The 24421-nt window shown below is 51.8% G+C and overlaps 8 protein-coding genes across 8 annotated transcripts; 4 read left to right on the top strand and 4 right to left on the bottom strand.

Moving 5' to 3' along the window:
* Window positions 1–2632: 2632 nt before the first annotated feature.
* CTRU02_200198 (uncharacterized protein) lies at window positions 2633–5023 on the top strand (the record flags this gene model as incomplete). Its single annotated transcript, XM_036723319.1, has 4 exons — window positions 2633–2860; window positions 2924–3962; window positions 4025–4434; window positions 4535–5023. The coding sequence occupies 4 exons, from the start codon at window positions 2633–2635 to the stop codon at window positions 5021–5023; spliced, it is 2166 nt and encodes a 721-aa protein (XP_036585108.1).
* A 244-nt stretch (window positions 5024–5267) lies between these two features.
* CTRU02_200199 (uncharacterized protein) lies at window positions 5268–5951 on the bottom strand (the record flags this gene model as incomplete). The annotated part of the gene is made up of 1 exon (XM_036723320.1): window positions 5268–5951. One exon carries the CDS (start codon window positions 5949–5951, stop codon window positions 5268–5270), a length of 684 nt encoding a protein of 227 aa, XP_036585109.1.
* A 1444-nt stretch (window positions 5952–7395) lies between these two features.
* Window positions 7396–10621, top strand: CTRU02_200200 (formyl transferase; the record flags this gene model as incomplete). Its single annotated transcript, XM_070203649.1, has 6 exons — window positions 7396–7416; window positions 7526–8348; window positions 9190–9423; window positions 9478–9548; window positions 9600–9715; window positions 9769–10621. The coding sequence occupies 6 exons, from the start codon at window positions 7396–7398 to the stop codon at window positions 10619–10621; spliced, it is 2118 nt and encodes a 705-aa protein (XP_070062231.1).
* Window positions 10622–11509: 888 nt separating this feature from the next.
* Window positions 11510–11908, top strand: CTRU02_200201 (uncharacterized protein; the record flags this gene model as incomplete). Its single annotated transcript, XM_070203650.1, has 1 exon — window positions 11510–11908. The coding sequence occupies one exon, from the start codon at window positions 11510–11512 to the stop codon at window positions 11906–11908; it is 399 nt and encodes a 132-aa protein (XP_070062232.1).
* A 1603-nt stretch (window positions 11909–13511) lies between these two features.
* Window positions 13512–14385, bottom strand: CTRU02_200202 (uncharacterized protein; the record flags this gene model as incomplete). The annotated part of the gene is made up of 2 exons (XM_036723323.1): window positions 13512–13806; window positions 13865–14385. 2 exons carry the CDS (start codon window positions 14383–14385, stop codon window positions 13512–13514), a joined length of 816 nt encoding a protein of 271 aa, XP_036585112.1.
* Window positions 14386–17961: 3576 nt separating this feature from the next.
* Window positions 17962–20397, bottom strand: CTRU02_200203 (nadph oxidase 4; the record flags this gene model as incomplete). Its single annotated transcript, XM_036723324.2, has 1 exon — window positions 17962–20397. The coding sequence occupies one exon, from the start codon at window positions 20395–20397 to the stop codon at window positions 17962–17964; it is 2436 nt and encodes an 811-aa protein (XP_036585113.2).
* Window positions 20398–22509: 2112 nt separating this feature from the next.
* Window positions 22510–22938, top strand: CTRU02_200204 (transthyretin domain protein (hydroxyisourate hydrolase); the record flags this gene model as incomplete). The annotated part of the gene is made up of 1 exon (XM_036723325.1): window positions 22510–22938. One exon carries the CDS (start codon window positions 22510–22512, stop codon window positions 22936–22938), a length of 429 nt encoding a protein of 142 aa, XP_036585114.1.
* Window positions 22939–23658: 720 nt separating this feature from the next.
* CTRU02_200205 (uncharacterized protein) lies at window positions 23659–24184 on the bottom strand (the record flags this gene model as incomplete). The annotated part of the gene is made up of 2 exons (XM_036723326.1): window positions 23659–24038; window positions 24094–24184. 2 exons carry the CDS (start codon window positions 24182–24184, stop codon window positions 23659–23661), a joined length of 471 nt encoding a protein of 156 aa, XP_036585115.1.
* Window positions 24185–24421: the final 237 nt, after the last annotated feature.

The following is a 24421-nucleotide window of genomic DNA, read 5'->3' on the forward strand; positions in this document are numbered from 1 at the left end:
TTGTGGTGACTGTGCCGAGGAACTTAAGCGTTATTTGTTAATATGAGCGTTAAGAATGGTGTGAGGCTCATACTTGGCAGCCGACCGTTTTGAGAGAGAAGAGTGAGAGCTTGTTGAAGCCTGTTGAGACGCATGTGCTTGTGAAGGGGGATAGTGAGGGTGGATGAGTTGAGACCAGCACGTAGGCGTCTGGTATGTTCGACTTGAGATCATACTCTACATACCTACGTTGCCGTTTGAGCTCAGGCTCTCCGCGACACATACGCTTCTGTATACCTACACTCAAATTCCCAAGTCTCTTGTTTGTGATACTTATATAGAAGCCAGTTCGATGCTTTTACGCAGGTTAGTCTTACTTGCTACAAGATGGGGGAAGAGACTGAGGGGATGAGGTTACAGAGCCGAGGATTAGAGAGGAAGATTGAGGCAGAAGGATTTATCTAACGGAAAATCCAAGGAAAAACATAACTTAAGAGGAAATGACGACGGTTTTGAGATGCTAGGAATGCCTCACGTTCTTTCTATTGCGGCCTCTTGTCGTCTGTGTACAGAGGATCCTGTTTTGCCGGCTAGCAGAACTCATGACTCTCTCATCTGTTTGCTGTCAGTTGCTTCACACATGTCGACTTTATTCTCAAGCCTTTCTGCACTTCCCAGAGGTTACACAACATCAATGCGTATCCGGCAAATGGGATATTCTCCGATTGCCGTGCAGGCCCTAGCATGATGTTGCAGATACTTGGCTGCGGACAGCCGAGGGCGGCCACGTCAACATCCGGCCTTGTGACAGTGGCAATATCGCGGTACCGTCAGGCTCGGAGGTGATGCCATGTGGTGTCTGGCTGTTGTGGGACGTGATCGGTGTGGGAACCGGGGCGCCAGTGAGGCTGTCGTCTGTTCTTTACCGGTGGATCAAATCACGGGACGGTTAGACAAGCAATCATTCATCCGACGGCCGTTTGGCGATCTGGACTGGGTGTAATGATAGAAGATTGTGGTTCTCACTTGTTTTTGCCGCGTTCAATTCGATGCCACGTAACAGCCACATTCATTAGGTGTGTAAATGCAATGGGCACTGCTCCAGGGCTCTCATACCACATTCGAAAGCAGGGTTTAGCTCACTATTCCGTTTACTTAGTGGTCTTGCTGTAAATTCTTCCCCATATTCAGAAACCATATTATACTTGGCAAGGAAGATGAAGATGATGTGAGAAATTTGACTTGTTCTAGGTATTTTAACAGTCGAGCATTCTCAAGTTTTTGAGTAGTCCCGGTCTTCAAAACACAAACTGTTTGCCCTTACTACTTTTGACTTCAACCACGGCTGTATCAGTTTCAGTACAATTACATAAATGTAGATGGCAAGGCCTCCGGAGTCTTGAATAAAATGTGAGGACGGCTTGGCCGTCTCTATGAAAGGATTCCGGCGTAGCTTCGAGTCAATTTCATCGTCCGTAAGTACCACAGCATTGTAGAACTAACGTACTCAAGTATAATGCCATCTTTAGTCTGGAACAATATATTCAAACACCTTGCAAGATCGCATCTTGACGTGTCTCTGCTGACGTTGTCGTTTGTTTCAGTCTTTCCCAAGGTTCAAAACTAAGTAGAACCAGTCCTTCAATCCATCTCTCTGGGTGTTAGCACTTTTCTTTGACGTATGAGCCGTATATGATTGCGCAACTTGATCACTATGTGTAGATTTAGAGTTAGGTTTAGTCTTCAAACGTATGCAACTCGTAACGCGCAATTGTGCTAACTCCTGTCCACCGAAGTTTATTCCACCTATAATTACGCCCAGCCGAATGCAGGACTGAGTATGCAACCATATTGACAGTGCACCTTTGTTGTTGAACGATGCTTGGCCTGGGAATGAGCTAGATTTGGTAATGAGAAACCGCCAAGGAACAGCATTCTTTTGCTGAATATAGATCTAAACCTTGGCATCAGGACAGAAGCTTCTCAGATGCAGTTTCAATGTTGGCCAAACTATTTTCATTCTGTAAAAAAAGAGTACCAGAAATTAAGCGCCGGGTAATATCTTGGCAGGTCCAGGGGCAGAAGCACGGAACGGCGAAGTAGCGGCTGCGTCTAATTCGGTTCTGAACACCGCCCCCCATTTGCCTGCAATGGTAAGCTGACAGCTGCCCAGCATCTACTTACGACCTGGGTGCCTGGCAGTATTACAAGTAACTCAATTATCTCACGGCTGCGAATTTAGTTAGGGATGTCTGATTTTAGAGGCGCGACCCCGAGGGCGAATAAGATAAGCGCGCTCTTGGCTATTTTCTTGTCCCTATTGGAGCAATGAGATATGGCGAAGAACTTGCTGCCCCCATTGCGACAATCGACATCAGGAATAGCTACGCCGATATCCCGTGGCTGAAACAGATGATTTCGAGATAGAGCCTCGCTATTGACCAAAATAGAGGATCAGGGATGCGATGAATCTCAATCGTGGTCACCGTAGGCTAGGGACCTCATTCACCATTCAAGTGTATAAAGAATCAAGATCCTGTCAGTGGAATTTTGAGTATCTCTCATGAAATAGCAAGCTAAATTCCTTCATTGTTTCTTTGTCAGTCACTTCCTTTTCTTTCGGTTCCAAGTATTCGTCAGTCAAGCTGCGAAGATGAAAGTCTTTGCGGGTCTACCGCTGCTCTGCGGCATGCTCTTCGCTGCGGTTAGCTCCCAAGATGTATCCCTCAACTTAGCTCGAAGAGATAGCTGGGATGAGTTCATTGCATTCATGGCCGAGGAAGGCCAGTGTATCAACTACATAGATCCAAGCCCCAATGACGGCTTGGAGCCTTGCAGGATTTGGTGCAAGGCGAAAGGGCAGCCAGAGGACTCTGTTGGGGTAAGAGAGATGTCCAACAACCCTCAAAGTCATTATAGCTGAGACTAACACGCCGAAACAAAGTGCCACTCCTCGCACATACCCGTTCCTGATGGGAGCTATCCCACAGACCGCGACGGCTACAAATGGCAGCCAGGGGACTGTTTCTGCGCCGAGGAGATCGAACCAATCGCCGAGGCCTTCATAACGCCTGTCCTCGAAGCTCTATCCAAACTCGACGAAGTCATCTGCGCTGTGTTCACCCAGGCTGTTGTGAACAGCATCGAAATTGGCTTCGCTTTAGTGCCGGGTGTGGGACAGGCTGCCACTGCGGCGAGACAAGCGACGAAACTGGCTGTCGAAGGTGCAAAGTCCTTCGCAGAGAACGGCTTGGGGCCTGCCGCCTACTTTGATGACTGGGTTAGCAAGAGCTGCGGTCTAGATAAGATCGACCTGGCCTACGATGACACCTTCAACGCACTCGTTGGCGCGCCGGATTCAGTCGGAACGAGCGTTGGGTGCAAACAGAAGAACAAGAAGGCTTGTAAGAAACTTGACCCCAGGCCTGATCCCCCTCAGACGAAGAAAGAGGATGGTCCGACACCTACTCAGGACCGAGAAGTTCCGGCATCCACGAAGCAACCGGAGGCCACAACGACAGCAGATCCCCAGACTACGACAACCACTACGAGCAGTACAAGCACTACGACGAGCTCCGATTCCCCTGGCCAGACTGCGGTCAATTGCCAGTTGTGCAGTTCGCCAAAGTTGAAAAGGGAGGCGAGGGAGGCCAGATGGGGTTCCATGTTCGAAGCTCGCGCTGCCGGTGACACTTGCATCTTGGACAAATCGAACGGCAAAGGCGGCCAGGCTTGCCCAGCTTCCAACGCCGTCGTCAAGGTCCGCGACGGAATCTTGCAAGACCGTGCTCTGACCGAAGATAACCCCGTTGTCAAGGTCAATGGCGAGGAGTTGGTGATCGAGTGCGGGAAGCACAAGCCTTGCGCTGATGCCAGAACTGACAGCAAGATTGACAAGTATTACTATCTCGAACAAGACGCAAAATGCGGAGGGGATTTTGCAGTTGGCTCAAGCGCGCAAGTTGAAGGCTTGAAATTTCAAAGTATGTTTCTACCCGTCTCTTCTGCCAATGGTGGAAGTAGAGACTAACCCGTGAAACTGTAGACGACCATGTGTACGAGAAGCAGACTTTGGCCTTGTTTTTCGAGTGGCTCGGCAACGGGGACGGCGTTCAAATTGGTTCCACTTTGAAGCCAGGCCCTGCTTGGGTTGCAGAGGTTCTCTTGAAGACTGATAGCAACCGGATCTTCCTTCTCCAGCCGTCAGATAGGGCAGCCCTCGGAATTCCTAACGGGGGAGCGTCGGTCGACGATGTCATGGCCTACGGCATTGCACGATCCGATCCTGTTGCCGCGCGCGGCGGGATGAGTATCGACAAGACGACAAGAAACTTTGCTCTTGTCCAGGACAAGGTGAACGAGAACAAGGGGACCTTCTTCAAAGGTTCTCAGCCATCTCCATTGGACATCGAGGCTGGCAGAAAAGTGAACAAGGATAGGAATTGGATCAGGACTGTAAGTGATTTGGTCCGGCGCAGTGCGTCAGAAATATACGGTATCCGTGCTGGGGATACGAGACAGAAATGGTTACTGACCGGCCCCGTACGTTTGACAGCACGCTGGCGTTTTCCAATACCTTAACTACGTCCCTCCAAACGGCAAGGAGCGTATCTGGAACAAGTGGATGCGCGTCTCCAACTGGATCGACCTAGTCCTGCACGAGTTCGATCTGAGCTACCCTTGGGGATCGCACGCAGACGAGCCGAGGCGCGTTGACGGCGCTAATCCGTCGCTGCGGTCGCTGTATAGCTACTGGATCGACACCTATCTAGGCGACATTGAATTCAAGGCTGGCACCTGGGCTACAGCGGCTAGAGAAGCCTTCCGGCTGAATTACGGAGCCGGAGAAGCCAATGCCGAGAAAGAATGGGTGAGAAAAGCTTTTGGCGCAAACGGATTTGCGACTGCAGAACGAATGGTATTTCCTCGACCAGAAAACAGTCCCCCCCACATGTCGGCATACGGGGCGTATGGAAATCCTGCCATGACCTTTGACGCTGCTGGCAACGCGGTCGCAAACCTGCCGGTGAAGGCCGCGCTCTAGTATGTTCTTGAGACAGGACATTAACCGATATGCTCTCGTTATTTCGGTGTCAAGATGGCGTTTGGTTTGGCTGTTGCTGGTTCTGGCCTTGTATTCTTCTACAATGTTGGGTCGCACGTTGTCTTTGATGACTGGATTCGATTACTTTTGCTATAGACAACAAATGAGTAGAACAGCCCTTTTTGCTATTCTTGGTTTCCGCTTTCCGCTGTGTCTTTATCCCTTAGCTTGTTCGATGGCGTGCCTATGCCTTCTGTTGCCATTTCTCCAGATCTCTGTAGATGGTACCGTCTTCAACGTATGATTCGTAAAACCACTCAATTGACTTGGTGAAACTCCGCAAATTTTCAACCAAATCAGCACCAGTGAAGCGTATTGAATGAAGGTCAGATCCATCGGGATCTTCGGCCCTGGCCTGTGGCTGCAGGTCGAAAAATACAGCGAGGAAAGCACCATCTTGTTTCTCCGACTCATCCCACGAGCCTTCGGGCTTGTCAATAATCAGGACCCGGTGCTTCCAGGTGTCGTCGAACGTTGGAGGAATGAAAAAGTCCGTCACCCCGGTGGCATTCCGCTCGGCGACCTCGGCCCGGTGATGCGCCGTGCAACGCGCCACGCGCTCATTCTCTGGCGTGTCGGCGTGTAGCGGGAGGCCGTGGACCTCGATGCGGTTGGGCGCTCCCCTCCTGTCGCGACCTTGGCGGGTCGACTCTTCTAGCTTCTGTGCGACTGTTATTATATGTTCTCGATCACCGGCCATGGGAGTGGTGTCGTAGACTTGGATAGACCACTTTGGCCGGTTGGAGGCTTCCGGCGATGTTCTGACATCGGGATCCGATTCCGTTAGCTTCCAGGCAGCGTAGCAAATCTTGCCATCGTGGCTTGGTGCCTCTTCTACGACAGTTCGTGAGTAAACCTTTTTAGCCATGGCTCTTTAAGAAATATCAATGCTGTGTGCAAGAAGTGAGTTGGTTGCTGTTGAGCCAAGAGAAATGCGATTGGGGAAACAAGGTAAGCTGACTAAAGCTTGAATGGGAGGATCTCGTTCACGATTGGACGGCCAAAAAAGGAGTCAGCATTCAACTTATCCCATACTGTGATGCAAGCGAAAGTGCTGCCTATTTCTGAAAGGCCGTGTAGGGAGAAGATATTGGTAGGTATTGGATAAATCTGGTAATCAGGACGGTCTTGCGGTCGGTATGTGAGGCTTTCAATTACTATAAATAAAAACAGAAAAATGAAACCAGTCTATCTTAGGTATAATTCAATTATATGTTAAATAGCTTTACTTGGATGAGTAGGTGAGGGAACGATCACTGGTGAGCAGCCTTTTTTTTTTTGGTCGGCCATGTCTAGCATCGTTGGGTGGCAGAAGGCAGCGCTTCGGCAACCGTCCCTCAGGCGTTGTGTGTCTAATTACTACTGCCATAAGAGACGAAGGCCATTCTTGTGGATAAAACATGAAACGGAAAAAGAGGGAAACATTAAAGGTGGTATAAATTAAATACCGTAGCGGCTGTCATTTTAGCAAGCTCATTGAGACTTTCACATTAAACATGCACATCAGGTCTGAAATATGTGTTGGAATCTTGCAATGAATATTGTGAATCAAAAACAGCAAACAACCTATTGATACAATTGCACTCAAGCGTTTCAATATCTATTGAACAATGGTTAAGTGGCAATAAGCTTTCCCCCGGGTAGAGAGGATGGCAGTTTTATAATCAGCCATCCAATTGCAGGTACCCATGAAAGCTTAATAAAGGACCACTCAGGATCCTCCAGCACTATGTCATGGCATGGCCTAGTTTATTGATTCGACTGAAAGCTTATGTATTTTAAACTTTCGAGACTTGAGTGTTGTCTACTACAAGTTTAAAAACCGAATCTCTCTCTCACTGGAAGCGAAGGCTGCAGGTATGCCTCCTTTGCCTGAATCCCAGCATCATAACTGTATCCCTTACCCATTCAAGCCGGGGCCTCAACGCCAATGAACTTGATCGTCCAAACAATTTTCTAGCCCAATAAACTCTCATCAGAACGCCCCAAATTTTGATCTTTATGTGCTACTTTCCTCTGTTGCCCCAAGTCCATATCCGACACCCGGTAAAGCTATGCATCTACCGAAGCTCATGAAATACCCCACCTACTACATCTGGCACCCGCGTCTACCACTGCTTTACGCGACCCCACACGCGTCTTCAACTCAATCGTCGACGTCAACCACTAAATCCGCCCTTCATTCATACCGTTGGGACGGACAGTCTGGCGATCTCGCCCGCGCGTAGCAATCTCCGCAATGACAATATCTCATTGTGCTTTTGACATCGCTCGACGACGACGACGCGGTCCCTTCGGCTGACCCTGGGACAATGACGCAACCACCACCATCAGTACGTTTCGCCCAGTTCGCATTCTGTCCACCTCATCCGCTGACTTCGAGCTATTCAGACACCTACGCCTCGTCGCTTTTTGCTTTCAAAAAGACCGCCACAATCACAGCGTACTCCAGTTAGCGGGCCCCCGGTCTTCGCGAGCAGTCAGCGATTCCAGACAACGCCACGCTTCGCTCAGCCGTCGTCGACACAGCGACCTTCGACACAGCGCCCGCCTTCCACGCCTGGTTTTCCTAGTACGGCACGGCTGCCAAGACACCAGGATCCTATCCATGATGCGCTGGATAGTTCTCCGTTGAACAGCTCCCCTCCAGATGCAACTGCCACTGTGATACAGTCGGCGCGTTCGACTCTGAAAGCAAGCACGCAGAGGGTGAAGGAGAGGATCGAAATCGATTCAGATGCCGACAGCAACTCCCAAGATGACGACGAGGAGCATATATCAAGGCCTAGCCGGCTTGTGGCGAAAGATTCAATCGAAATCGAATCAGATGCTCCTGGCGACACGCAAGGCGACACGCAAAGCGACCTTGTGGAGAGGACACCGAAAAGGAGGCGCATTTCGATTACACCGACGCATAGCTGGGAAAACAACGCCATTGACAACGACACCGCACATTTGAAGGAGGAGGATGATGTTTATCATTCCACAAGCGAGCAGAACGAGATGTTGCTAGACGACAAAGACGCTATTCTTCCAGATGAAGACTCACGCATGAGCGAAGAACCTGATATCCCCGACTTTGACGAGACAGATGTGACTAAAATACAACCCACGTTCCAGCGTGCACCGCGCTTTAAGGTTTCCGACATAGAGGCGGCGCGCCAAGAAAGTCTGGCGGTTGCGTTTTCGCCCCAGCGTCGAGGCCCAAAGTATGTTGCCGGCGGGCTTGCCGCTGAGCTACAATCGTGGCTAGCAGACGTCAAAGGTTGGGGAGATGAACATAGGCCAGCAGACTTGGTCATGAGGATTGTTATCGATGAGGTACGTCCTGGCAATAGGATGTGTATCGTCAAGGGACGGAGGATTGTTGAGGCGGGAGAGATGAGGGAGGAGATCGCGGCGAGATTAATGTTAGCTGGAGAGGGACGGCTGACAGGCTTAGGTCAGAAGGCATCCGTCGTCGTGGGAAGCAGTGTTGCGATCTCGCAGCCTGCTTGGGAAGTCGTGCTGCAGGGAACGAAGTGGATTGTTGCATGCGATTGGGCAGTTTTGTGAATGGGCTTCACTGCGGCTGGAATCGGTTCAGAGACCAAGTATGTCACTATGGACGCCCAAATAAATGCAGACTGTTGTAGTTGTTGGAACCTCACGACACAAGGTTAGATGTGAATAGGATCTACAAGGGCTAGGAAAACTGTCCGGATAACTGAATATACCTTGTGCATCCACTCTTAGCCCAAAGTAAAATCACAGGATACTCGATGTATATAAAATCTCTTGCAATATCATTTCGTGACTCTTTGCATTCAAGATGTTACATGTCCATATTCGTCCATGTCACTTTCTTGAGGAAATGATTGTTGCATAATCTCATAGTTGCATAATTCACAAGCATTTAGTGACCCAGTATCGACAACTCGGAGCAACGCGATGCCCCACTATTTCCATCATTATGTCCTCAGGTGTGTGTGTGTGTGTGCCTGCTTATTTCAAACGGGGTTTCTTAGAATCCACCAAGCGCCTCAGACGCGCCGCCGTACGAGGTAATGTCACAGGATAACTAATCTTCTTCTCAAAACCGACGATGTGGCTGGCGGTGCGTTCAGCCGCTCTCGCGCGGGCATCCGGCCTCATACGCCGGCCAACTTGCCGACACTACTCGCGGGCCGCTACTTCGGACCCGCTCCGGATCCTATTTTGCGGCTCCGATGAGTTTAGCTGCGCGGCGCTTACTGCTTTGAACGCGGAGAAGAGGCGCAACCCGGCCCTTATCGAATCCCTGGATGTTGTGGTGCGCCCAGGAAAGCTGACGGGGAGAGGGATGAAAAAGATTCGTGAAGGTGAGTTGGTGATTGTGGTGCCATTGTACGAGCTCAGCTAATGCCGCGTCGCAGTTCCTTTGAAGAACCTTGCGCAGGATCTTGATTTACCGATTCATGTCAGAGACACGTTTACCGGGTGGCAGGTATGGCATCCTTGATGATCCGCAGGCCAACTCATCCATTGACACGGACAGCCTGAAAACAACATTAACCTCATCATTGCCGTCTCCTTCGGCCTCTTCGTTCCGCCGAGGCTTCTGAACCTGGCAAAGTACGGGGGACTGAACGTCCACCCCTCTCTTCTCCCAGAGTAAACTTCATCATATCCCCTCAAGTGCCTCCGTCGTTGACCAACATCATCAGCTTTCGAGGCCCCGCGCCCCTCCAGCACACCCTCCTCCAAAGGCGTACTCATACGGGCATCACACTCCAGACCCTCCACCATAAGACTTTTGACCATGGCACTATCCTTTCCCAGACTCCACTGCCAGGCATCCCGGTTCCTGATAACTGTACCACACAGCACCTGCATGACATCGTTACGCCTCTAGCTGCGGAGATGCTTGTTGATGGCCTGCGCCGCGGTTTGCACGTCCCGCCTCTTGAAGATGTTGGCTGGAAGCCTCAAGGGGAGGAAGAGGATAATCTATGCCACGCGCCGAAGGTGACGAAGCACGACCGGCAGGTGAACTGGTCCAAGTGGTCTGCTGACGATATTGTCCTTCGTCAACGGGTGCTTGGCCCAATGTGGTGCGAGGCAATGCATCATGGTGACCAGAAGGTATTAAGGCTCATTTTCGAGGACGTGCAAGTCGTGGAGAGGCCGGATCGCGTCAAGGAATGGCTGAAGCGATTTCAGCAGCGTAAGAACGGCTCTCTTGCTGCGGAAAACGTCCCTGAGGCGGACTTGGAGGTCAAGAGCGTCACGTGGTTATGGAAGCCCGAGGGTCCGGGGGGCAAGGACCCCGAAAGCTGGGGGAGGATAAAGCTTCCCTACTTTGAGGAGGAAGATGGTCAAGGCATCTTGATCCCGGCTATGAAGGGAGGGTGCTTAAGGGTTCCCATAATCAAGGTGGAAGGTTCAAAAGGTAAGCCTGCGGCGAAGGCCATCGTCGGCTTTGGAAAGATTGAAGAAATTGAAGACGCCCACTCAGAAAATGGATATGGCATATCCGATGCGATAATGTTGGGAGTTGCTGGTTGGCTTGACCTATAGAAGCTGGAGGATCATTGCGATTCTTGGTGGAGGTGACAGGCATGGATGTGAGCTGTAAGATAGATGAGGTATTACGCATCTCAACAGGAGCCCATAGGTCAATAGCTACCTACTTGGTTTTTTTTTTGGGAAATCCTACCTTCTGGTTCGCCTATACGGTCTTTGAAGGTTCTTTTGTGACATTCTCTCATTGAATGGGTGTATGTTTTCGACAAAAAGTTATGGTCCCGAATAGCCTCTGTTATCATCAGAATCAGACCAACTCATGTCAATTGACAAAATGGGCTCACCTCAGAAAGCTCTCAGTAAACAATATCAAGCACCCGGGGATCACCAGCATCACCATTTTTCGGGACAACTAACACTGGTGAGTTGGCATTAGGTTTCACCTTCCAGCTCTGTAAACTACCACAAACAGCAGGCGCCCCGGTGCTTCTTGTCGTTTTGATTTTTTATAAAGCTCTTTTTAAAAACTGGGACACAAGAAACGAAAAGGAAGGGGCGGCACAGGTCCTCTTACGTCGGTCTCAAATACCATTGGAAACGTTAAGCTTGACAATGTTGACGGGTTTGATAAGCAATCAAGGTAAGAACTTCCACAGAGTCTAACCTCCTTCCTTCCATTACAGTTCTGGCAACGCAACCTCTGTGCGCTCTTGTTCTTTCCACGAAAACCAGAACAGTACTTTCTCCTGTGCTCTTTTTCTCTTCCTCAGTTCTTGCGTCGGCTTTTTCTCAATCTCAGGCACATCACTTTCACCAATCACTTCATCCTTCAATAATCTCTCACTAAAAGTGCCAGCTTTTAGTTCGACCATCTACGAGATGAAGGCCTACAACCTTCGGTCGGCTGGCCGCGGTCCCATCAAATATTCTACCACGTCTCCAATGACTTCCACAGCCCTGAGCTACGTTGAGGTACTTGCCCGGTTCGTTGGAGCGGTCAAGGCTGCCGTTGATGATTACAATGTCAATTGCAAGGATGCTCCGCTTCTTCTTCTTGCGCCGCTCCTCACACCTGACCACATGATTGATGAGCTTCGTCTCGTTAGAGACATCCAAGCGCTTGAGCCTGAGCAAAACTCAAGAGAATCATTATGCTCTACACCATCAAAGAATCTCGATGTCGGCCTGCCCATGGCCGGATCCGTGACGTTTGAGGTTGCAAAGGGAGTTGTAAGCAACGAAATTGTCTGCTCCTCCCCTGAGAATCCCGAACTCGGTAACTCATCAATCACGGCCACGGTAAGGATTACTTTTCCCAACTCTCAATCGCAAACTCTCTAATACTTACACTACATCTCAGCTGTCACCTAGGACCCCCGAGAGTATCTACGCTACACTTCCAGCTCCAGCTCCAGGTGTGGAGCTTGCCGCTCAGCTTTCTGCATCCGTCAGTCCAACGCACAGTCGTACAACTCTTTCCAGCGTCTGTCAGAACCATTTAATCCCACCATATCACCCCCAAACTTCGCCTCTGCATGATCGCAGCCACACAGCTGCCCACAGCTCAGTTGCACTGACAGACAAGATGGAAGAAGGGGTCGGGCTACCAAAACGTGACAAAACACCATCTAACTATGGTAGGGGCAACAATCAGCGCTCTTTAATTGCCGAAGCAGGCCACGAAAGCAGCATGTGGATTCCTACTAAAAAGCCATATCTTGAGACATCGCCGGCTGTCGGCGCGGTGTCTAACAATGCTAGCATTGATGAAGCTTCCCATGAAAAAGATGCACGTAATCCTGCAACCTTGCCTCAAAAAACCTATCGTCGAAACATTTCTAGAGCTCAAACGCCTGAATATCGTGAGCTTGAATCAGTTCGTAAACACAGACACAGTCGTCGCCAGCCCCGGCCTCGGCCTTCAGGGCGTTGGTCACCGATCATGCCTTGGTCTCCTAGCCGAAAGATGGCATTCGGAGATTCTTTGCGCCAAACACTTGCTGTCAGCACTCGCGGAACAAGAGTTGGTAATGGTCTCTTCAATGATGCCGCTAGTGATTCTGACAGTTGAATCACACCTCATCCTGATCAGCAACGCACTTAACTCCAGCCACAACAACATTTTCTGGTTTACAGAACAAATACATACTTATTTGACATCAATTTGTGTAAGAGACAGGCTCTTTCTTAATGAGATGTACTTACAAAGGACTTCAGACTCATTCCCACTCACCTCTGCAAAGGTGCATTTGCATCTGACTTTTATGGATGGGACCCTGCGGCACATTGGTCGTTTGTGACTTTCACCATTCTTCCAGTATTGGTAAGTTTCCAAAGCCCGTTTCTAGACACATGAGTTAATTTATAACAGGCGTTTACCTGCATCACATTTGGACTTGGTCAAGAAGGGCATATGGTGTTCGGCTGCGACAACAACTCTCACTTGCATTTACTTTCACTGGTGACTGGTTCGGTCCCATCATTACTTCAGCTCCAGGATATTTCGGGTCGGTTCGTTCAGCAAATTGACCAGAAATAGAGGCGTTTTTTGTCATATCTAATATCCATATATAACGATATTATCAACGTGGCATCACAATCTAATGACCTGGTAACGACTGTAACTTTCCGATTTCTCTTTGCTCTACCAACACATTACTTAGAACCACTCATTATATACGAATATATCATAGCTTGGAGCCCTTTCAACGATGGACTGCCTCGGTCAGGTCCACGTCGAGCTGTCCGAATGAGTGAAACACTAAAATGCATCCCCAGCTAACTGACTGCAGTTTTGTACAAGACGGACGCACACCAACGTCGTAGCGAACCACGTCGGCCTCCTCTGTGCTGTTACTTGAGGCCGACGTCCCCCTCGACACCCATCTCTGTGCATAACCAACTAGGTCCAGCAGGATAATGTCAGCTCGTCCTCGTCGCCAGCTTACATCACCAAGCCAACGGCGACGGCGACAACAGCAGCCAAGCTGAAGGCACCGGCAGCTCTGACGCCAGCGGCGCCACTGTCGATACCGTTCTGGCTGTTGTTGGCACCACCCTTGCCGCCCTTGCCGGCCTTGAGCTGCTGGCAGACACCCATGAGGGTCGAGTTGTTCATCATCTCGTTGAGCTTGGCTTCCTTCTTGGCAGCCTTGGCCTTGAACTTCTCGATCTTAGTGGCGTTGCCCTTGAACTTGTCGTTCAGGGCGGTGTCGTTCTTAGAGAGAGCAATGAGTTTGCTATAGGTTGTGATTAGCCAGTTGTCTCGGCAGACTCTTCCACTACTAGAGGACTTACTTGAGATGGTTCATTTCCTTGCACTCTCCCTTGGTGGTTCTTGCCGAGCAGTACTGGAGAAGAGTCTGATTCTTCTGCATCTCGCCCAGCTTGGCCATACCCTCCTGAACCTTTGCCTTGAGTTTCTCGGCCTTGGTGGCGTTGTTCTTGGTAACGGCGTTGAGAGTGGTCTCGTTGGCAACCAGCTTCTGAAGATGGTCCATACGGTTCATGAAGCGGCACTGTCCGTTCTCCATCTGGACGGCACGGACCTGTTCGCATGTTGCCATCAAAGTGGTGTTCTTCTTGGCCTCATCAAGCTTGGGCTGAACCTCGGCCGCCTTCTTCTTGATCAGGTCGATCTTGGTAGCGTTGTTGTGCGTGATCTGGGCCAAGAGGGTGTCGTTACCGGCAACCTTGACCAACGCCTCGCCCTTCAGGAACCGCTTGCACTGAGCCTGTGTCGAGTTGCGACCCCCATTGTGGTCTCTGGCAAGAGCCGTAGCAGATAAGACGGACAGGAGAAGATAGGATAGCTGCATGATGGCGGTTTCGAGGGAATATACGTTATACGCTTATGAGACTTTTTTTTATAAAGAAATAAAAAAAGGCGGTCCGGCCGCAGTAAAGAAAGACAAGCTACTAGAATAGAAGATATCGGGATGAGATGACCGCAGGCCGCTGAACCGGTGAAAGGTGGGATCGAGGCAGAGAAGGCCAAGTCTTATACCAAACCCTCCTTCCCACACCCCACGCGGACCACCACCCATACCACCCACACCTATTTCGCCCAACCCGGGTCTCAACCGTCCGTGGATTTTCATCCCATCTCAGATGTTCGGCCCCCCCCCTCAACGGCACTCGCACGAAACCGACATACCAAACGCACTTTGAGCCCCAGAATGGTTGCCCCCGTTCAACGAATCGCCCTTCAGATGGCATGTCTCGACCCTCTCTTCCGCTACGCGGTGCCTGGCTAGCTGTGTCCACTCACACACAGTTTGCTGGCCTTCTCGCTTTCCATTCTCTGTTCAGCGGACACATGCCTCAACTAAGTGGCAGGAAAAACCCAAATGCGGAGGGCACTTGACTGGCTTACACGGGTCAACCCTCGACTGCCACCTACGCTCGAGCTTCGTTTCTTTTGCCTACTACGCAGCTAGCCTGTCTTTACCTCTGATTGTACTTGCGGTAATAATGGCCCTCGATAGGCTGATCTGCGCCGACTCGAACATGAATTGTGTGTTACGGAACCCTAACCATTGACAAACTATCTGAAGTTTGTTCGTTACACGCTATTCACGAATCTGACGTGTCCCCCCCGGCGGGAAGTGGGAGGCGATGGCGGAGAGCAAACATCACGGACTCTTTTTACATGGACTGTTGTTTTTAACCTGACACTTTTATGGCATGCAATAGAAATGCCACGGCAGATAGGCGACGTGGTGACGAGTTGCTGCGACTGCAAACATATGGATCCAGTTGAGTATTCTCTAGTGCTTCAGATGCGGCTCAAACGGCAATTTCTGGCAGGCCCCTCTCTTTCCAACGTCAATCCCGGCACCCACGCATTGTCCGTTTCAGACACCCCTGCCCGGACGCTGCGAAACACTGTTGATCGATCGACAGCACTACCAGACCATGGGGGAGAGAAGAAGAAGAGCAGGGATCCAGTTCGTTTTAGAGCGTCTCGGTCTGCTTGCCTTTTCGCCTCTTGGAGGATTACAGCACCATACTAGTACACGCAGCTTACCTCGTTCTGGCTCCATCGCTGCTCCCCAATCATAGGGCGGCGATGTTGCTGTGTCCAAAAATGGATTTGCGGATGATGTTCGGTCCAAACCTTGCACGACCCAAGCTCTGGCAGCAGAATGTCAATCAGGTGTGCCAAGATGATGAGAGTAAGCGATGTAACGCAGAACAAGCAGATCCAAACGCACATCCATTTTACGCCTAGCGCCGCCGCCGCTGCCGTTGCCTTCCTAGTCGTTGGGCGCAGGCACTACTGGAGGACAAATGCAGTCGAGCTTTTTTCCGGCTGTTGAATGACTTGGCTTTAGCCTGGCGTAGATCAGCAAATGCTTTCTTGGCGATTGCGGCTCAATGCACACGAGGCTTGGGAGTCTCGAATTGATATTGCTGATAATCAACCTCGGTGGAAAATAATAAAGGAAGGGTCTGGCGTAAAGGGTCTTCTCTCGGCCGTGGCCTTCAGGGTCCGTCTGTCTATCTGGCTCTTCTAATTTTAATCTTTCGCTTACCGCCGAAGGTGAGGCGAGTATGGTGGTCCTCGCGCTCTCTTCTTCTTATTATATTGCTCTAACCACAGTACACGGCGTCGTCATCTCGTCGTGGGGCCAAACTGCGAGCGTGCCCGTTCTCGTCTTTTCCTGCAAAAAAAAATTGAAGCAGGGCGAATGGAGAACATGGTCCGTTGTCGTCTGGAAAACTCTGTGTGTCATCCCCTCTTCTCAGTTTCCGTCAAGTCGTGTCGTCTCTTTGCCCTGTCCTGCTCTGCTCTGCACTGCAGTGCTACGTTTTGATTCCCACCCTGCCGTCCTCGCTGCCGCTTCGGCAAAATGCATAGCATTTGTAGCAAAGCGCCTCGGCGAAAAAACACCATTGACAGTTCAAGGGAAATAATGACAAAAAGAAAAAACCATGAATGGTCAGATCATTTTACACCCCGCCGTCTCAAGACGGTATTTGCTGCAATTGCTGCAGATACTGATGCCCGTGATCGACGTCCACACGGCGTTTCTTCTTGGCTTCCTGGTTCGATTTACCCTTGTTTTTTCCTTTTCCTTACTACCTTCACAGGGAGTCCTTGACGACCCCAAAAAGCCCAATCCCGGGTCAAAATCACCTTGTACACTCACACCTTGGCATCCAATTACGGATTCAGGTCACGTTCTCGAGACACCATTAGGACTGGACAAGTCAAGCTTCACACGTTACGGGGTTTAGCAGCACTACTAAACAGTGAAAGAAAGAGAACAAGAGGAGGGAAGGGGGAGGGGAAGAGGGTCAAGTGTAAGGCGAGGCCAAGACGAGACGTGTGTCAAGTGGGTAACGAGACCGAGTCGTGCCCGCGCGCACACACGCACGGTTTGGGCAGGGAACCGATGGCATGTAGAATCCTGGGTTTTTTTCCAGTCAGCCCGCCGGAGAATTTTCCTGCGCGGGACGTGTGTTGTTTTTTATTTTCCCCTTCTGCGGGTTTGAAGTGGGCGGCTCGCCCTACCGGGAGAAACCTAACAAGGGGGCTAAAGTGAGGAACAACCAGGCATACGCAGAAGAGGACGGGAAAAAGGGTAGAGAGGGGGGGGAAAACTGGATGCGCATATGCCACAACTGGAAACACTTGATTGATCGACTAGGTTCATGGGTGTTTCGGCGCGTCGTCGGGAGTTTTGTAGTCATAATAGTAGTAATGGTAGTAAAAGTTGTAGTAGTAAAGCGAAAGAGAAAGGAGTTGCCGAAATGGAAACTCACGTCTTCTCTATTATTTTCCCGCCCTTTTTTCTCTTACACGCCTCGTGAATGAGCGGGTTTTTTGTATACTTTTCACCTTGTCTCGAGAACCGCATAACCCGCGGCCAAATCTATCTATACACCCCCCACCCCCCCGACCCTCCTCGACCCTTGATGAGTTCGCAGGGCGAGAGTTCCGACGGCCGTGAATTCAATGCCTAAAGGGAGTCAAAAAAAAAAACAAAAAAACAGGGGAATAAGACAGTAGTCTGAAACCTTATTTTCCTCTTTTCCCCTTCCTCTTCTTCTTCACTTCTGCTTAAGCATTCTAATTCATGAAGCCGTACCAGTAACTCGTAGCCTTACACGTCAGCCATGCGTGTCAGAATTCAAAAGTTGACGCTCAAGTGAAGAAATGGGGGGGAGGGGGAATTCGGAATGCGTGCCGAACGCCGTTCGTCGTCGTCGTCGTCGTAGTCGTCACGTCCGTGTAAGGTTCTTGCTGCAATTCACTTGACGTCCATGACGCCTTGATATTTCCCTGATATACGATATACATGATACATTCTGCTTTCTTCTGCTCTACTCTGCCTTGCTCTGCTTGGGAGTGAAAACCAACCGAGACCCCCCCCCCCCCCCCCCGCTTAACCGAATACCTCAATCATGAAATGGTACTCAATCTTGCTCCCGTCGTGCCGCCCCCGCACCGTGAGTTGCCGGCACTTGTCCGCCAGGATCTCCCCGACAACCGGCGCTCCGCAGTAGAACACGCCGACCTTCATCTCCTCGTCCTCTTCCTCCTCCTCCTCTGCCCTGCTCTGGCGAGCGCTGGGGTCCGCGTCGGGGCTATTGCCGTTTGCACTCCCATTGCCGCCGCCGTTGCTATTTTTCGCCTTCTCGTCTGTCCCCGCGCTGTCTGATCCCCCTTGTCCTCCTCCACTGTCCTTCTCGTTGACAGGCTTGGCGTCTCCGGTGGTGGCATTTCCGCCGTCGACTTTTCCGTTGCGCCTCTTGCTCGCCCGGAATTTCCGCATGTCCTCGTAGTGCCTGTCCAATATGTCGTCGAAATCAGGCCTGCCAAAGTGCGTCGGGTTCAGCAGCCCTGTGAGGGGCGACTCGGGGTGCTCGTCTGTGCGGTGCATCTCGAGCAGCCAGCGGTACACGTGCGTGACGATGTCGCGCCGCTTCTGCGTGACGTGCGTCGCGATGCGGATGTCTAGGTGCTGCGACGGGCCCTCGTGCGCGCGGTGCCAGTCCTGGCTGCGCGATACCGAGTTGAGCAGGTCCGCGATCCAGAGCAGGTAGTTCCTGTCGCGGACCGTCCAGTGGAAGTCTACGCGCCGATAGTCGCTCGCGAACGTGTAGGACTCGGAGGGGTGCGGCGGTTTCGAAGGGTCGTTGCCGTCTGTCGCCTCTGATTGCTTCTTTCTGCGCTCTTCGTCGTCTGTCTGTTCCTTACTTGATGTGACCGTCGTCTCGGAGTCATGACGGTCCCGGTGGTGGCCGTGATGTGCCGGTCCGCCGTGATCTTCGTCATCCTTCGCCTGGAGGTCCGCGAGGATGCCAGAAAAGGGCGTGACGCCGATGCCTGAGCCCACGATGATGCTGTGACTAAAATCGTAGAACCGCTGCGCTGGCGCGCCAAAAGGCCCGTTGATGCCCACGTCAATCTGTGATTCTCCCGTCTCCCCTCCTAGATCCCGTAGCTTCTTCGTCCAGTTGCCGTCCGTCTTGATGTGCAGCTGGAACTCTCTTCCTTTGCAAATCGAGACGGTAAACGGGTGCCATTGGAAGGTGCTTATCTTGGGCACCTGCAGGAACACATACTGCCCGGCTTGGTACTTCCAGATGCGCTCGCTAGGGATAGTGGCGGTAATTTCGACCGTCTCGCCGTCGAGCACTTTGAGCTTCGCGGGAATGCGGTGGAATCCCGTACCGACGCGGACGACACGCTCTACGAGGATGAGGAGCGTGGGGAAGGCGAGGAAGTAGCCAAACATAGGCCACTGCAGAAGTGCCGCGGTGCCGTGAGCCATCATCAGCCCGATGATCGGGTACATCAGAAGGTGAGAAAGCTGGAAGAGCTCGTAGTTCCAACGGCGGACTTGCGGTAGGCTGCAGATTGCGAGGGTGTAGAACAGCCCGAGGGCGGTTAGGCCCGTGAATCCGGGGAGAGAGCGGACATATTCAATGTACGGACGGGGCACCATATCCGGGCCCAGGACCTCCGCCACGCTGTCCTGATTCTGGGGACGACTGCCGTGGTTGAAGGAGCCCGTCAAGTGGCCGATGGCGTGTAGCGTGGCGAAGAGAAGTGCTGCCATGGAGATCCTGATGTGGAAAGCTTGGCTGAGGTCCCAGTTGATGAAGCGTGAGACGTAGTATGACCGCCGGAGGAACGTCGAGAAGTATCGCGACATGCTGAGGATGAGGAAGAAGAAGGTTGGGTAGAGCAAGCCAGCGCAGGTCTTGGCCATAACGACACCCCAGCCAAAGGCAGCGCGATATTGCGGTGTCGTCACGTACTTTACGCACTGCCAGATGCCGAAGGCGAGGATGAAGCCAACTACTAGAGCCAGGAAAGCGATCTCGGGCCCATGAACGGCCCAGTAGGCGCGTAAGCGGCGCCACGGGCGCAGGCGGCGTACGTACGTCTTTTGGTTGTCCTCGGAGGCTTTATCTTGCTTCAGGGAAGGAATCTTCCAATCACGTACACGCTCCGCGAATTCGGCACGGGGGATGCGAATTTTACGTGCGTCCGTCTCCGCGCCCTCGGAAGCATCATCATCGGCGCCGGAGTGGGTACCCGGACGGGACCGGGACAAACCCATGATGCTCCTCAAAAACTCATGGCGGCGCTGGTCATCGTATGAATCGTGGGATTTCTTGATGGTGTGGTGGGATTTCAACTGGTTGGCGGGCGCAAGCTCATCGTGCGCCGCGTCGAGCTTTGCCTCGACCTCGGCGTAATCAATGTACCCGTCGTCGTTGTGGTCGAGATCGTCCAGAAAGGAGTTGATTTCGTCTTCGGTGAGGTACTGAACGCCCTCGCCTGGGTTTGTGACGGGATGGTCTGCCATCAGGGCCTTTCTTCAGTCGACTGGTGCTGTTGCTACCGTATGGACGAAATGTGTTTCGCTCGAGGACTGATTCCTCCAAAACCTAGGGGGAAGGGGAGGGAGCGCGGACGGGGAACAGGCTCATTTTTGTATGGTGCCTACAGAGGAGTAGTGGAATTCATTTCATTTGACGCGATTCTCTTGGCCTTCTGGGCGGTGATTTCCCCTTTCCACCCCTTACTCTACGTGCTGGTCATGGTGTTTTCGGGCTGGGCCGAGTATGTGTACGTCAGCGGGTGGGAAGCCAAGCTTCTTGGTGTTTGATGCGACGGGTCGATACCAAGAGCATTATTTTCGACCAGGGTTCACTTCAGCGTGAGATCATCGTCCCTTTGGAGGCTTATCGACATGTTTGTATGCGAGAACCCCAAGCCTCTAAGCCGTCTATGAGGTAGCCATAGCGTGATATGGCGCGGCCAGGTCTCGAGCTGGTCCCGACAAGCTGCGCTGGCATGACTTGGCGCGTAACCTTAAAGGCTGGGAGAGGCCTAGGCAAGATTACAGGTTTTTTTTTCGATTTTTTGTGGGAGCGTAAAATGCCATGCGGAAACCGCTCGTCTTGGCTTTTTCTTGGTGTATGTTCGGTTGAGGTCCATTCGTTGCTGTGCCTGTCAAACTGGGGACCTGTGATTGGTTTGATAAGGTTTGGCTACTTGAGCGTCACTGGGGTGTCCTATGCCGCTGACGCACGGGCCAATGACGCAACCTCGCTGTTTCTGCTCTCTTCACTGAGCCGACTTGTGAGTCGCTAGTGACAGAGGCCCAGACCTCCGGGGCATCCCGTTCAGGGTCCGGCATGTGCCGGTAGCCTGCCGAAGCTCCAGCTTGATGGCCAGCAAGCGACTACAGACATTACGATTTCAGAGACAGCAGTTTTGAACTTGAGTCCAGATCCGGTTACAGTCGGCGCGTCTCCGGTGTCGGGTCTAAGAGACAACCAACCCTAGGACTTGACGCTGAAGACTACAGGACATGAGGACATGGCAGTCCTACCGGTACACACCATCAACCAACACCAAAGGGGAGAATCTCACGTCAATCTCCCGCATCCTGTTTCTATTTAAAAACCTCATTCTTGCGTCCTCCACGTGTTCTTACTCAACAGAATGTCATCCATGCCTTTCAAAGCTGACATACGTGGAGAACATGTTCAGCTACCAAGCCAAACACCCAAAGCGGTGAATTCACAGGGGCTGTGCTGCACCACCCAGCTACGACTCCTCAGACGGCATGTCGTATGGATAGATCCCTAGCTCCTCAGCTTAAGAGCGAGAAGGGGAAGAAAACCCCAATCTGCCTGTCCTATGCCAGAGTCCTAGAAACAGGACTGCAGCCCGTTAGGTAACCACTCCAAATCGGCCATTCAGCTGGGCTGGGACGGGCTGGGGTCTCCGCATCGCAGCCCGGCGCCCTGCGACGCCAAACGCGATATCGACTGGGTCCGAATAAATGCCAGCGGGCCCCTTTCGGGACCGCACTTCATAAAAGGCTGTAATCCCGTTTTTGAGAGAGTAAAAGAAGTTACTTCTTTTCTCTTTTCACCTTTTCCTTCTCCTAATTTTGGAATTCTCTTCATGAAAACCTTTGAAGAACCATCGTCTGCACCCCTTTGAGCATCGGCAAACGGCAGCCTCTCGTTGTTCTGCAAACAAGGTAAGAAACCTCCCGCTGATGCTCCCCCCCCCCTGGGGCCATCCCCCAACCCCACTTTCCCAGGCAGGGGGCCCAACGGACCCCGCCAAGCACCGGGCCACGGTACCACCAACACCGCCATTCCTTACCCCGCCATCGGCCGGACACAAGGACACAAAGACACAGAAAGAGAGAGAGAGCCTCACTGACGCCTGATTCCAGCCAGCCTCAGCTCACTTTGCCCGACAAGCACACTCATTCACCCTCATCTTCCCATTCCCTGGGGTTCTGCCACTGAAATTCCCCGCCGAATCTCTCTTCCAAACCTTCATTTTCATACCCAGCCAAATTCTCTTCACCTCACCTTAGCTGCCAGAGAACACAATACCCCTCGAATCCGAAGAAAACAAATCCCAAAAAAAAAAAAAAAAATACCCAAAAATGGCAACCCAAACAAAAGACCGCATAACATGCCACGTCCTGGACACGGCGCAGGGTAAACCGGCGCGCGGCGTGCGCGTCCAGCTCTCGACGACGACGTCCTCGGCGCCGTCGCCGCCGGGCCAGCCGGCGATCCAGAAGACGTTCGAGTCGCAGACGGACGACGACGGCCGCGTCAAGGCCTGGCTCCCCTACTCGTCCGAGGACACCGCCGGCGAGGTCCCCGTGTACACGCTCGAGGACGTCCTGGGCGAGATCAGGGGCCCCTCGCGCTGGACGCTGCGCTTCGACACGGCCGCGTACTTTGGCGGCGACGACAAGACCTTCTTCCCCGAGGCCGTCGTCGTCTTCACCGTCCAGGAGGGCCAGCATTATCACGTCCCGCTGCTGCTGAGTCCTTACAGCTACACCACCTACCGTGGCAGCTGAGCGTCGCCTGTGGAACCGGTTGAGAGATAAGGCGGGGGGGTTTGATGGTCGTTGAAGTTGACGTGTGTTTGGGAATTAGTCAGAATCGTTTGTATTTCAAACGCCGTATTGGTTCCGGTTGAAAAGGCGTATTGAGAGCGAGTTATGGACGGCGACTGGAGGTGAGGATGCATGAGGGCAAACGACACAACACAAAGTTTGCCGGTATCACTAGGCACTAGGCATGTGGCAGACAAAACATAAAAACGTGATATCCAGATAGCAAGAACCTTGCATCTTAACGATAGAATTACTATAATCTGCTGATTAACGATAGTCGTCTTCCATCATCTCATCCCATGAGGTTGGTGCGAATCCCTTGCGAGGGGTGTGTGTTTGTCCCCGCCAGCAACCTGCCAGCAGGGCGGGCTTCGATAATGACAAAGAAAAAAACAGCAACGAGGAAACAGAAAAATATCTCCTCGTGGATCTGTTAAAGCCGCCCGCCCTCCAATTTATACTCCTGATACCGTAATCCCAGAAAACCTAACCTGCCGGTAACCCCCAATCCCAGAAAATCCATGAACAACTCCACGCTTGCGCTGTAATTCTGTTTTTTTTTTACAATCTTCGGCCGTTTAATCATTTGCGGTTCGTCGTCGTGACTTCTGCCCGCTTTGCGGTGTCGTCACTCTTCAGACTATGGTTGTTTGAAAAGTTTGGCATCTCGACTGTGGCATCCTACTTCCGCCAGCCGAGCTTCTTCAGCAAACTGGCCCTGCGTCCTTGCTCAGAGGTGACGGGTGAAAGATCTCCACCGCTGTTCGAGAGAATGCTGTCGGAACCGTCCTTGCTGAAGCGGCCTGCGGGCAGGCTGGCTTGGCTGGCGTTGGAATGGATGTCGTGCTCTAGAATAGCGGTCGAGTCGGCGTCGCTGCCGAGGTCGCCGTACATGGCAGCCATTTGTGGAGTAATAACACCATGGCTAATGGTCCGCTTGTACTTTTGCAAGAACGAACGCCGTGTCCGGGCAATCACCCTGCTAGAGTTGATATCATCCTGTGAGATGACGGCGTTTGGTGACAAGTTGGCGTCGGGATGTGGTAATGTGGTGTTGCGTTCTGCCCATGTCAGTTTTCTCATCCTTGACTAGTAAGCGAGATGTAGTATTCTTACCTCCGTTAAAAGGTTCGGGAAAGCCGGTATCACGAAAGCTGTTGTGGCTCTTCGTGCTCTTGGTTGACGGGCTCCGTGGTGAGTTGGTCATTGTGTGAGGCTCTGTGGTGATGCGATCTTAGTTTTCTGTGGGGAGCAGCCGATCGACGATAAATAGTGTGGAACAGGGTTTGGAATAAAGGGTGGTTGCAGTGAGGGCCTTGCGGCTGTTATTCAATGGAATAATAGCACAAAGGGGAAATAGGTTATAAGAAGACTGGGGAATGTGCGAGAGACTGCTGTCTGTTCAATAAAAAAAGAGATAAGGCGACAGTATTCGTTTCAGGAA

Source organism: Colletotrichum truncatum, assembly GCF_014235925.2.
Source record: "Colletotrichum truncatum strain CMES1059 chromosome Unknown Contig_0001, whole genome shotgun sequence".
Taxonomy (NCBI): domain Eukaryota; kingdom Fungi; phylum Ascomycota; class Sordariomycetes; order Glomerellales; family Glomerellaceae; genus Colletotrichum; species Colletotrichum truncatum.